The sequence below is a fragment of the Micropterus dolomieu genome, linkage group LG23 (genome assembly GCF_021292245.1).
Source record: "Micropterus dolomieu isolate WLL.071019.BEF.003 ecotype Adirondacks linkage group LG23, ASM2129224v1, whole genome shotgun sequence".
Lineage (NCBI taxonomy): Eukaryota > Metazoa > Chordata > Actinopteri > Centrarchiformes > Centrarchidae > Micropterus > Micropterus dolomieu.
In genome coordinates, this window is record NC_060172.1 from 202,621 (window position 1) to 216,139 (window position 13,519).

The window sequence follows — 13,519 nt, forward strand, 5'->3', positions numbered from 1 at the left end:
ACGCAGCAGCCCCGTTCGTTAGCCACTTAGCCCAGCTGCTCTGCCTCGGTTAGCCTGGTAACGTTAGCTCTCTTTGATGTTAGTGGTATGGCTGATGAGTTAGTTTGGGAAAAGAAAGTCTATTTTACGGGTATTATAAAGTTGGTGTTATGTTTTAAATGTGTTTACAAATTCATAACAAGTTAGCATTGGCACAGCTAACGCCTTTAGCTAGGCCACTTGAATGGGCGCATTGAAACCAACGTAAACAAACGTTTTAACAGTGTTTAACTGAAAGTTAGAGTACATCAAGTCGTGATGGCACAATCTTATATTAATATACACCATAAATCCCTGCAAAGCATTTCTAATATTCGTGTAAATGTTGTAAAATGAAACGCTTTACCTGCCAGTTGTAGCAAAACAAACATCGGTCATTAGCGTTGGTTTCCGTGTGAACTGCGAAAGGACCCTCACATGTTGGTTCCACAAATTATGCCTGACTGAAAATACCACTATTAAGTTGCATTATGTTATGTATTTGACATATATTAACGTGATTTTAGTATATAGCTCAATAGTATTGCAGTATTAACTAATACACAAATCATTTTATATACTGGTACTTTAAGATTGTGTCACATCGACAGGCATTTCTTACGGCGGCTCCTCATGTAACAGTTGTCTGCGAGGCCGAGAAGACGGCGGCTGAAGTTTTTTTTAGTTGCATTAATCGATTTATTTTGACCACTTGGGGGCAACAAGTTCGCTTTTTTACTCCCAGTCCATCCCCGAGCAATTATTGTGTGACAGTTTAACATTAGTATAACAAAATTAGGGGCAATTTCTCTGTATTGTGAGCACTTTTACTTTTGAATCTATAATTATATTTTGCTGTTATATACTATAATGTAATTTTACAAAGCAGAACCTGTAGTGGAGTGTTATTAATATTGCAGTATTGCTCTTTTTACAGAAGTAAAGAAGTGAATACTTCCTCCACCGCTGACTGTATGTACAGTTATAAGATAAGATAGACTGTAAATCATTACAGCCATGTTTACTTTTTAACTCAAAAAGTTTTGTATTTTGAACTCAACTGTATGAGTTTTTAAAAGTTAAACATTGTGTTGCCTATTTGAGGCTTTTTTTTTTTCCAGATATGTATGTGTTGATTGAACTTGGGTTTGTAAGTTATCAGTTGAAAAAAAAAAAAGGCGGGTGTGTGGGACGGGTGGAAGAGAAAAATAATAGCCTAGTTGTTGCATCTTTTGAGTTTGAGAGAAATTATCTTCTTTAAACCATGGCAAATTAGAAACATGGACCTAATCAACTAATTCTTAGGGTTGAGAGAGAAATGAGTGTCCGGTACAGATAATGCATTTTTTAGAAGTATCATCAGAGTAAAATGTGTCAATATCTGTTTTTTAATAAACTATAAATATATAGAAACCTTATAAAAAATCTTTCTTGTAGTATTGTAATTAAAAACATTGCTCTGAAGCTCAATTCTGAGGCTGCTCTGTGAATAGTTTTCTAATAAATATAGCAACCTCTGATTAAACCATAACAATTTCAGACTTAACCAACTAACTTCCAGTTAGTCCCGCCCATGTCCACGTTTAGCTGAGTACGGATACAGATACAGATAATTTAACTTGTTGAACAGATACAGACACACGCTCAGAAGTCATATATTCAAATTCCAACCAAAACATAGACACTTTGGTGGTAAACAAGGAAGGACTAGTACCACTATTGATGGGTACCTGACAACAGCCTCATTCATGTGAATTTAAACAAACTTAGAATTTAAATCCTCTTTAAGTCTTCTTCAGTTGTTTTAACACGAAACTGTGAGCTCCAATGCAGAAATGGATGATTTCCTTGCATTGATAAAGTAAAAGAATTATTATTTGTTTTAACTCAAAGTATGAAGTTGAAATAAGTTATAAAATGTTCAGTCAACTAAAAAACAACAATATTGAGACAGCTACAACACTGCAGTTGTATCAACTTTATGAACCTTAATTTGTGTGAGAAACAAAGGTAATCCTCAAGTTCAGTTAACTTGCGTTTGCAAGTTACACTAACTTGAAATGTGTTATAGTGTAGAGAGAAGATAAACTTTATTCATCTCCACAATTCGGTTGTTGGAAGAGCACAAAGACAGACTAGAATAAGAAGTGAAGTAGAAATAGAAGCTATACAAGAGCCATTAAACACAAAGTTAAGTGTTATATCTGTAGCGTACACCACAATAATGTATAATATTAAATAATAATACAGTGTTTCTCTGGCAAGACATTGGAGAGGGAGAGTGGTGTGAGTGTCCCGAGTCTGTTCAAAACCGTGGAAATTGTGTGTGTGTGTGTGTGTGTGATTTTAATAGTAGTAGCATAAGCAAAAGTATTGGGAGCAGTTGTACTTGAATGAGAATTTTACATGTGGGTATTATAATTACTATGGGGAATGCTACTACACTGATCTAGTGGTAAACCAGACTGAACCCATGTAATTTCATTGAATTTAAAACAGTTTAAACTAAACTGGACCTTCAGTGGAAACAGAACGGAGTCTTTGTGAGGTTGTTTCACAGCAGCTCTCAGATTTTCCACCTCAGGAGACTGCAGGTATTTTTAAATACACGCTCTTTCGAACTCATTCATTCATACGAAATTTCCTCCCAAAACAGCCTCTGTGTGTGTGTGTCTGTGTGAGAACAAGGGTTGCTGTTGTAACTTTATTGACACAGTGTTAATGACACACATAAGGAGGTACTGCACTCAGCTTGGATCCACTGGAAAGCTGAACAGAAGAGCTGTTCACAGGTAGACTCCATTTTAGGTGTGGTTATAATAAATTAAATCATGCGCAAATTCTGTATACTACTACATGTTACTATTATAGTTTAATTCAAGGCAAGACTCTGGAGCTATAGAGCCTCGGCTATTTTATTATACTACATTTCATTGTACTTTTACTCCACTACGTTTCTAGGACAGCTATTGTTACTGATTACTTAGCAGATGAAGGTTTTACCTAAAAATATGATACGATTAGAGAGGGGGGCTCACAAAAAGCAGTATGTAATTGGGACTCCTAATCATGTTTCAGATGGGTTGTTACCATTTACACCCATCTAAAACAAACAAAATACTAAGAAATAAATACAGATTTGTCTGTCAGAACTTTGCTTCGAATAATGACTTCACAAAACCTCAGATTAATCGTCTGACTCTTTTGGTTGGAAACTACCAAACCAAAAGTAAAACTACTGAAGCTCCACCTCAACCAGCTGCAACAGTGAAATGTTTTTTGTACATTATTTTGATATTTTAAAGCAGATTTTCCTGATAATACTTCTGTAATTTTACCTAAGATTTTGAAAGCAGGGGTTTCACTTGTAATAAACTATGTTTAAATTAATGTATTTATGCTTTTACTTAAGTAAAGGATCTGAATACGTCTTTAACAGCATGTGTGTGTTCTTGGAAACACTCCACATCCCGTCAATCAGTAGAGGAACAATCAAGACAGCTGTGAAGCACAGAAACAGTTTTTATTCAGCAGACTGAATATGTTCAACACAGTAAATTGACAGGACAGTAGTGACACAGCTTTGCTCTGAAGCTGCAAACCTACTGAGCGCGCTCTGTTTGAGTGTCTGTCCGGGCGCAGTCAGATTATACATGGCGAGGCTGCAGTACATCACAGACACAGACACTGTGATTGGAGTTTTATTTCAGCAGTGAAATGACTGATTGTATTTTTCAAATATTAAATACACAACAGATCTCAGCTGGGATTGATTGGTCACACTTGGCTTTTCTTTGTTGACCTCCACACTGCCTGATTGACCCTCATAATCTGTGATCCCGCTGTGATCTGACTGAGCGTCCACAACCAAAACAATGGATAAGACTCCCTCCTGAGGTAGCATCTCAAATGTTTTTTCAAAATGGAACAAATAAATTGTAGAAATCAGCTAGGTGGAAATCACAGGGGCAGTTAACAAAATTTAACAAGTTCTGCTACAAAATAAAAAGTAAAGAATACAATAAAATTAAACGTCTAAATTAATCAAAGCAACACTGAATGAGAGCTAAAAACTGAAATGATGTTAACCTTAAACACTTAGTAAACAAGAAAAAACTATTTAATCACTAACAATAAAAAAGACTGCGTACCAACATTGTTGTTGTTTCTGGTTAGGCTCAGTCACATCAACATTAAAACAGCAAAAATATGCAATGAAATCAGTCACTTGAATCACTACAGTGGATTCCCAGATGGGAAAAAAAAGTAAATCCATGTTACTTTTTTATGTCCAGTTCAACTTAAATTTACTATGACGAGTGAATTTGTCACTTTCTACATTATTAGCTTCTGATTGGCAATGTAATTTGTTCTTAGGCTCAAAAGTGTGTATTACACAACACTTGTGGCAAATACTGGTTGATTGTTTTTTTCAGGCGTCTGTTGAAATATTCATGTGGACAGCCTGAAAATAGCTGGACTATCGTTTGTCATCATCTAAGCCAGTGTCGAAGTATACAAAAAGTGTATGTGAATAATCATGGTTTAAACTTAACTACAAACACACAGAAAGGGAGGATTACCCTCTCTTTACCCTTTGGCAAGTGGACATAGTGTAGTACAGTGGATAGTCCATCATTTTCTAGGTATGGATGTTCTGAATCTTGCAGCAAAGCAGTTATTTAAAATTATAAAGCAAATGTTAATTTAAAGCAAAAATGTTTTCATTTAAATGACAAATCCCTTATAGGACTGTTCAGAGTCCAGAAACAGTACGTACACACAACTTGCTTAACAAGAACAGATTAATAGATTTACATCTATCTGTAGAACAGTCCTTTAAATCTGCCCAGCCTATGATAACAAATCCGTGGTCTCCATTTGATCAGTTGATAGGAAACCATACACACCAAATGTAGAAAATGTTCTGTCGGCACAAACAGCAGTAAGTTCTGGGAAGAAATGACGCTGAATTTGACCTCCTGCAAATGTCTGTGTAAAAGCTGTTTGAAAAAAGAAAAGTTGTGCGTGTTATTTTATCTGTTTTACATGAAAACAAAGATGTTATTGTCTGATATGTCCATATTTTCCCATTTCATTATGTTAGCACAACTTTTTTATCTTCATTTCAGCATCTGAAAAAGTCTTAAGAGTCCAGCTGCCAGTGTGATGAGCTTCAGTTTCCCTTAAAACCATAAAGGATCAGTGTTGTAGAGCAAGCACGATTAAATTCTTTCCTCTCCTACAAAAATACTCATAATAAAATAAAAAACATGTATATAAAGAGGTCTCTGCAGCTGGTCACACTGCGGACAGTTAATCCGTGCAGCTGATTGACAGGTGAGTCAGGCTATGGTCTTTGAGCCAGGCGGCTCTTCCCCTCCTCTTGTTCAGCCAGCTTGATGTGAGTGTAAGACAGGATGCCTGCCAGGGTACACAGGATCCCCAGTGCCTGAGTGTGAGACGAGACGACAGGTAGAGAAATAAGAAATTTATTGTAGGATTGGAGCAAGAAGGTTGCATTAACTCCCCTGAGAAGCACATTAAGACTCACCTGGTTAAGTGATAGCGGGTCATGGAAGAGCAGGTATCCTCCAATTAGAGTGATGCAGAATTTAAAATGACCAAACATGTTGTAGCTGAAAACTACAGTCAGGAGAACAACATTTATGAAACTTATTAAATCTAATATCTATAAGAGTGAAGACCTCCAAGAACCCTTAATAAATCTAAACAAACTATCAAGAAAGCTCCTCAAGAAGACCAAGACTACCTCTAACTGATCAGAAACCCCTCCAAGAATCCTCCCCAAGAACATCAAACACCTCATTGAGAGGTTCAGCCTCACCAGGAAAACAACAAAGAAACCTTCAAGATGTCAAGAAACCTTCTCAAGAAGTTCTGAAACCCTTTTGTCAAGACTAGAAAGCTCTTCAGAAAGCCCTCAAACCTTCCAGAGAAAACCAATCAAAATCTTCTCTAGTTCTGAAACCATTTTAAAGAGACCAGAAAGTAGGGCTGGCCAATATGGCCAAAAATCTTTTCACAATATATATTTTTTTAATATCATTCGATATCGATAATTATCAGAATAAATGTCAAATCATTATTTCTTTACCCCTTAAATCCCCCCCCCCCACACACAAACCCAAAACAAACCTCAAACCCTTCCTTGAACCCTGCCACACACCCCTGAAACATCCTTCAGATCCCCAGAGGTCTTTTTGGGCTCCTGTGTATTTGAGGATACGTGACAGCTGAGGTGTTTCCGATGATCCAGTAGATGGACAGGTTTACCAGGAACGCCACCACACCCGAAAACAGCACTGTGGCCTAAGCAACAAGAGGACAACACTTTTACCCCAGCAACATGACAATGTACAAAATCAGGGCCTTTACTAAAAAAATGCTGGTGTTAACTGGAGCCAGTTGCACCAGCTGATTCTTTGTTCAAACTTGAGCAAGCCTAACACGTTATTAAATGTTAGGATGGATATTTTGTTGAAACGTGCTGCTGCAGTTGACTTCCTTGCTTGCATGTCGAATGCTTTCTTGTTGGACTTTGCCACAGACGTCTCTTAGTCACCGATTTACACATTACTCGAGACTCGAGGAAATGTGTTGCACTTGTAACTCACAAGTTTGAAACTACCTATTAGTTCCTAAGCACTTAAGGAAGGACTTTATGCACAAACATAGAGATGGATTTATGAACAGCTGATGCAACCCAGTCCTGGTGTTGTCTGTGTGTGTCGTGTTGAGTCTGACCAGAGCAGGCAGAGACCAGGGTCCAAATATTCCTCCGTCTCCAGTCATCGGCTCAAACAGAGGAACAACGCAGAGCAGGAAGCCTGACGACAGAGGAGCCTGACAGGACAGTCACTGTGTTAGCATTACATAACAGCCATATTGGACATATCCATTATTATTCTTTTATCTTTTCATATCCCATTGTTAGTTTTATATATTATATTTATGATTACTTGCATCTGATTTGTATCAGACCCAAATAATGCACATTTGTTGTTGTATTGGAAAATGTGCAGTCTTTGATTTATTTTACCCCATCTGTCTAAACCAGCTGTCACATAAGAATGTGAAACAGACATTAGGACTGGATCAAGTCAAGTCCCAGGTCAAAATCAACAAGTCCCAAGTCAAGTCCCAAATAAGGGGGAACTAGTCCCAAATCAAGCCCCAAGTAAATACAAACAAGTTCCAATTGAAGGCGAACATGTCAAAACCAACAAGTACCAAGTCAAGTCAAGGCCAACAAATCATAAGTCTAGTCCCAAATAAAGAGGAACAAGTCCAGAATCAAGTTCCAAGTAAAGACCTACAAGCCCCAAGTCAAGGTCAACAAGTCCTAAATCAAGTCCCAAATAAAGGACAACAAGTCCCAAATAAAGGGGAACAAGTCCCAAATAAAGTTCCAAGTAAAGACCTACAAGTCCCAAGTCAAGTCTCAAATAAACAAAAAGTCTCAAATAAAGGAGAACAAGTCCCAAATAAAGTTCCAAGTAAAGACCTACAAGTCCCAAGTCAAGGTCAACAAGTCCTAAGTTAAGTCTCAAATAAAGGAGAACAAATCCGAAACAAAGTCCCAAATAAAGGACAACAAGTCCCAAATAAAGGGGAACAAGTCCCAAATAAAGGGGAACAAGTCCCAAATAAAGTTCCAGGTAAAGACCTACAAGTCCCAAGTCAAAGTCAACAAGTCTTAAGTCATTTCTCAAATAAAGGAGAACAAGTCCCAAATAAAGTTCCAAGTGAAGACCTACAAGTCCCACGTCAAGTCCTAAATAAAGTTCCAAGTAAAGACCTACAAGTCCCAAGTCAAGTCTCAAATAAACAAAAAGTCTCAAATAAAGGAGAACAAGTCCCAAATAAAGTTCCAAGTAAAGACCTACAAGTCCCAAGTCAAGGTCAACAAGTCCTAAGTTAAGTCTCAAATAAAGGAGAACAAATCCGAAACAAAGTCCCAAATAAAGGACAACAAGTCCCAAATAAAGGGGAACAAGTCCCAAATAAAGGGGAACAAGTCCCAAATAAAGTTCCAGGTAAAGACCTACAAGTCCCAAGTCAAAGTCAACAAGTCTTAAGTCATTTCTCAAATAAAGGAGAACAAGTCCCAAATAAAGTTCCAAGTGAAGACCTACAAGTCCCACGTCAAGTCCTAAATAAAGTTCCAAGTAAAGACCTACAAGTCCCAAGTCAAGTCTCAAATAAACAAAAAGTCTCAAATAAAGGAGAACAAGTCCCAAATAAAGTTCCAAGTAAAGACCTACAAGTCCCAAGTCAAGGTCAACAAGTCCTAAGTTAAGTCTCAAATAAAGGAGAACAAGTCCGAAACAAAGTCCCAAATAAAGGGGAACAAGTCCAAAATAAAGTCTGAAATAAAGGGGAACAAGTCCCAAATAAAGGAGAACAAGTCCCAAATAAAGGACAACAAGTCCCAAATAAAGTTCCAAGTAAAGACCTACAAGTCCCAAGTCAAAGTCAACAAGTCCTAAGTCATTTCTCAAATAAAGGAGAACAAGTTCCAAATAAAGTTCCAAGTAAAGACCTACAAGTCCCAAGTCAAAGTCAACAAGTCCTAAGTCATTTCTCAAATAAAGGACAACAAGTCCCAAATAAAGTTCCAAGTAAAGACCTACAAGTCCCAAGTCAAAGTCAACAAGTCCTAAGTCATTTCTCAAATAAAGGACAACAAGTCCCAAATAAAGTTCCAAGTAAAGACCTACAAGTCCCAAGTCAAAGTCAACAAGTCCTAAGTCATTTCTCAAATAAAGGAGAACAAGTTCCAAATAAAGGAGAACAAGTCCCAAATCAAGTTCCAAGTAAAGGTCAACAAGTCCTAAGTCATTTCTCAAATAAAGGAGAACAAGTCCCAAATAAAGTTCCAAGTAAAAACCTACAAGTGCAGCAGTGGGAAAAAACTTTGTACTGTTACAGTGATAGTATCAATTGATATTACTGTGATATTATCAACATCAAATTATAAAGCAGCACTACTGCTACTACAGTTCATTTGACCTGTCTCTGGCATTGAGTCATACCTGATAGTACAGGAGCTGCATGGAGTTCACCTGGAGCTCATGTTGTTTAGCCCCCACCCACTGAGCAAGGGACAGACAAGCGGGAGAGAGAGAGATTTTATTCCTGTCAATCTCACAGAAAACACTTTGTCTTAGCTGTCTCTGAGACATTTCATTTCAGTGTATATATATTTACTCACCACTTGGTAAAGCGATGTCACCAGAACACCCAGCGACGCAAATGTTGTTCCCAGCAGGTTGAACCGCACATCGTAGTAGGAGTTCAATATCACCCCTAACGTTATGGGCACCTGGAGGAACAGGCAGGCAGGGAAACCAGTGAACACTCGTCTTGTAATTACAATAACCATGATTTGATATATGTGCCATATTATTACAAACCTGCCTCCCAACAGAATCTGATCAAGATCCCAGATTTGCCCAGTGAAAAACAAAAAAAAAGGCGAGTAGAGTCGAGGCAAGTTGAGCAGGTACCATCCGGTGGAAAAGGGAATTAAATCCAACCTGGCTGAACCTAAGACCTAAACCTGACCCAGGGCTATATGCCCCCATACCTGTCATTCATTACTGACTATTATCTCGCCAAGCTAATAAAAACATTTTCTACACTCTGTCAAGAGCAAAACTTCAATCAATCAAACCTGCACCCTGCCAAAAACTTAATGCAACAAAAGGACCCAAACTCAACCCAAAACTTCACACTTCTGGGTTGGGTCGCAGAACTCCAGAAGACTGTGGTCACAGCTTAAGCCAGCTACTACGTTCAGATGACTGTGTGACGAGAAGATTACTCTCCTTACCAGTGTCAGTTTAATCTTAGTGGAGAAGGTCTTCTTGTAGTAGGTGGTCTGGATGAGGATGATGACGGGTGTGGTCATGGCTTTAGCCAGCTGGTACGTTCCTATTGAGTTGTTCTGCAGGGAAAGGTTGGTGAAGGCCACGAACCCACAGAAGCTCAGAGCCAGCCACACAATCCTGCGAATTGGGAGCCTTTTTGGAGAGAAAATGTCCATTTTTTGGCAGACGTAGAGTCCCAGCCAGGTGACCACAAAGTGAACAAGGGTCAAGGTCATGTTGGGGAAACCATAGTGTACGTAGATCCACTTGTTTATAAAGACAATGCAGATGGAGGACAGCAAGTTGACCAGCAGGCCGGCGACGATGCGCCTGTTGGCTGATAAACTAAACAGCATCTCAGCCATGATTCTGGAAGTTTACTAGCTTCGTCTACTCCAGCCGAGCCTTGTTTATCTTAGCTGAGCTACCTTTTCACACTGCGAAAACAAAGAAAGTAACTGTTAGAAAAGAAATTCAGCCATATTAATATTCTAACCAGACAAATCTTACTTATTAGAGAAGCTTCATGTAATAGCTAGTGCAAAACTAAATAAGTATTTCTAGCAAATTGGAACACTACCAGAAGTAAAAGTCCTCATTATGTAGAGGAATTCCCCACTTCAGTGTTTAAGTATTATACAATATTGTTTTAATATTATTTACAGTGCATTGCTGTGTAAGCAGCTTGTTATAGCTGGTAGTGGTGGAAAATAACTCAAGCACTGTAACGTTACTGAAGTACAAAATTGAGGTACTTTTCTATTTTATGCTACTTTACACTTCCAATTCACAACTTTAGTTTTAAGTTTCTTTGCGCATGTTTCTAAAATATGATGCTTTTTTAAACTAAACTACCAAACAGTATACACCACAGTTTGTATTAGATTCATCTCCAGCTTTCCAGTAAAAATACATAAATATAATTTAACACTTTCTCTGTCTTTCTTTTGATAGTTTTACTACAATTTGCTGACAATACTTGTATGTAAAACTTAAAAGTTACTTTGTCACTATAGCTGTCAAATAGGCAAAATCTAGTGAATTACAATCGCCTCTAAAATGTTGTGGTAAGTATAAAGTAGCCAAACATAAATTGGTGATACTCAAGTAAAGTACAAGTACCCTAAATTCATACTTATAGGTACAGCAGTTGAGTAAACGTAGTTAATTACTTTCCACCACTGTTAAGCAACTCTAATAATAACACAGATAAGACGGTTTGTAACGGTTAACGGTAAAATAGCGTTTTTTTTATATTAAGTTTGGCGTGATGATCTGAACACTCACTAGCTTTAACATTAAGTCACTTCCAATACTATAAAACTGTGTTTTATACAACATAGAATCAATTCATTGTACCCTGACTGTGGTCTGTCTGTCTCTCGTTCTGCCACGCAACAAGAAAACTTTACCTGGGATCTCCATCTTTCCATCTGTCTCCCTGCTTCTCTCCCCTCTGTGTCTTTCTCTGCCGGTCTCGCTCCAACCAAAACAAACATCCAGAGCGTTACCGGGCTGTGCGTGCGTCTCTCCCCGGCAGTCAGAGCTCCAGTCCCGGCCTTCGCGGTGAGGAATCCCCGCTGCTGTACAGGGCGATGTTCTTCCCTGATCTCCTGCTGGAATACAGCCGTGATGGAAAACCGCCCCGTGTTTTCCTGTTTCCTCTGTGTTTAACGTCGTTTAACATGCGTGTGTTGAGCAACAGCGACTGCTAGAGGACTGGAGCGTAGAGTAACTCGTTTCCTTCATCAAAAAGTAGGTGATTTACTTTACTTCACTCAGAATCAGGTTTTTTTGCTTTTTCACATACCAGGAATTTGCCATTGTACGTTGGTGCCTAACAGTACACTTAACATAATATAAAAATATATATATTCATATAAATATAAATAAGAGATAAAATAATCTTAATTGATCCCACATTGGGGAAATTCTCTTGTTATGTCACCTCTAGATACAACACAACAGATAAGAAAAATGCACTTCAAATAAAAAAACAAAAGAATTGAAAAAATAATAAATGGAATTAGAAAAATAATAATAAGAGTTGTATATGTACTCTATATACAGATTCAGTTAATATGAACATTTCACAGGTGGCAGCAGGATGTAATTGCACAGCGTAGAAAAAAAAAAATAAGTATGATTGTACAGGACAAAAATATATTTAACACTTAGAGTAAATAATATATATAAGTACGATTACACTGTGATTGTATTTTGTAGTAAAAGACGCAAATAAAATGTTTGTCTATTATAAAGTATGACTTCTCTATCAATGAAACCTATAGAGCTAAAATTAAAGGGTTTAGGGATAATGATAATTTTCCTTACCAGTTAATCTACTGCTTATATTCTTGTTTAAGTGATTGATCATATTGTCAATAAAATGTCAGCAAATTTTGAAAAACAGACAGCAAACATACGCATTAAGTATATTGTTACGTCCATGGTCAGCAGGCCATACCCCCAAAATATTCACTTTACTACCAAGACAAAGAAAATATTCCCACTGCAGAAGCTGGAACTAGGAAAGTCTTTTTATTGAAACGATTTATCGCTTATCAGAACTGTTAAATAAAGTAGTTGAAATGAGCTCCACATTTGCCAGCTGCAGAATTAGTAATGAACACATCTAATGCTTCACTAATTATAATCCAGTGATAAAATATATTATTCTGAAATGGGCTGTTCTGCTTAATGAGTACTTTTTCTTTCGGTACTTGAAAAAATATTTTGAAGCGAATATTGATGTACTTTTACTTAATTAAGATTTAGAATGCAGGACTTCTACTTATAAGAAAGTATTTTTGCAACTTTTACTTAAGTTAAAGAGCTGAGTACTACTGGCCCTGAGGTAAAATATGATTAGTTTTCATAATTTAGGTTATATTAGAAAGTTTAAATTGTGTTGAACAATGTTCATCTCTGATTGTACAATAATTTTGATCTGATGGGCCAAAAACATGGACTTTAGACATTTTTTAGTTTGAAGCGCAGCAATAAGAATTATTAACAGTCAAGAGACAACAGAAAACGTTGTGTTTAAAAATAATCGAAGCGGTGGTGGAAGAAGTATTGAGATCTTTGACCAACGCATAAATATAATATAATTATTAACACTACAGTGCAGAAATACTCTGTTGCAAGTAAAAGGATGCATTAACATATACCAAAAGTAAATATACTCTCATACATACAGTATATAGCCTATATAATATTATGAATGAATGTTGGATGAAATAATGTGTTCATTGCTTAAATGTTGCAGTTGGTAAATGTGGGGGATAATTTTAATTACCCTACACTGAGGGGTTGCTTGTGGATTTCCTCCCCGAGTTAAGGTCTCATCTTAACCTGTAATTATATGTCATAATTTATTTGTTGATTATATTTTGTATTATAATTTGGAATCTGTAAAGTAATTTAAATTATCAGATAAGCACACTGGACAACCCCTCTCATCCTCTTTACACCTTCAGCCACAGATCCATCCAGCTCCGAGCCTCCGAGTGCTTAAGATACATATGTTAATATATGTAACATTCTTGAATTTATCTGATTGTAACTAATTGTTATTGTGTATTGATTGAAGTGTGTATAGT

At 37.2% G+C, this 13,519-nt stretch overlaps 3 protein-coding genes across 3 annotated transcripts in view; 1 reads left to right on the plus strand and 2 right to left on the minus strand.

Moving 5' to 3' along the window:
* The window catches only part of upf2 (UPF2 regulator of nonsense mediated mRNA decay), a 26,515-nt gene extending 26,097 nt beyond the window's left edge, over positions 1 to 418 (minus strand). Inside the window, exon 1 of the mRNA XM_046039475.1 lies at positions 386 to 418. Within this exon, the coding sequence (XP_045895431.1) occupies positions 386 to 417 (32 nt within the window). The 5' untranslated portion in view covers position 418. The remainder of the gene's footprint in view (positions 1 to 385) is intronic.
* A 3,104-nt stretch (positions 419 to 3,522) lies between these two features.
* slc35e3 (solute carrier family 35 member E3) lies at positions 3,523 to 11,631 on the minus strand. Its single transcript, XM_046039567.1, has 8 exons — positions 11,327 to 11,631; positions 9,878 to 10,351; positions 9,257 to 9,367; positions 9,078 to 9,137; positions 6,787 to 6,885; positions 6,269 to 6,351; positions 5,573 to 5,657; positions 3,523 to 5,470 (listed from the first exon to the last, which is right to left on the minus strand). The coding sequence occupies exons 2-8, from the start codon at positions 10,277 to 10,279 to the stop codon at positions 5,369 to 5,371; spliced, it is 942 nt and encodes a 313-aa protein (XP_045895523.1). The 5' UTR covers positions 10,280 to 10,351; positions 11,327 to 11,631; the 3' UTR covers positions 3,523 to 5,368.
* nup107 (nucleoporin 107) overlaps positions 11,481 to 13,519 on the plus strand; it is a 22,899-nt gene continuing 20,860 nt past the window's right edge. Inside the window, exon 1 of the mRNA XM_046039565.1 lies at positions 11,481 to 11,669. The gene's annotated coding sequence lies outside the window, so the exon portion shown is untranslated. The remainder of the gene's footprint in view (positions 11,670 to 13,519) is intronic.

Bases quoted from the DNA above. Each gene is read 5' to 3' on its own strand.
- slc35e3 (XM_046039567.1), bottom strand. From the start codon at position 10,279: ATGGCTGAGATGCTGTTTAGTTTATCAGCCAACAGGCGCATCGTCGCC. The intron at 9,138-9,256 runs GTGAGTAAATAT...TCCCTTGCTCAG, and splicing joins TGACATCGCTTTACCAAGTG to TGGGTGGGGGCTAAACAACA. The intron at 5,471-5,572 runs GTGAGTCTTAAT...TCTCACACTCAG, and splicing joins ACCCGCTATCACTTAACCAG to GCACTGGGGATCCTGTGTAC.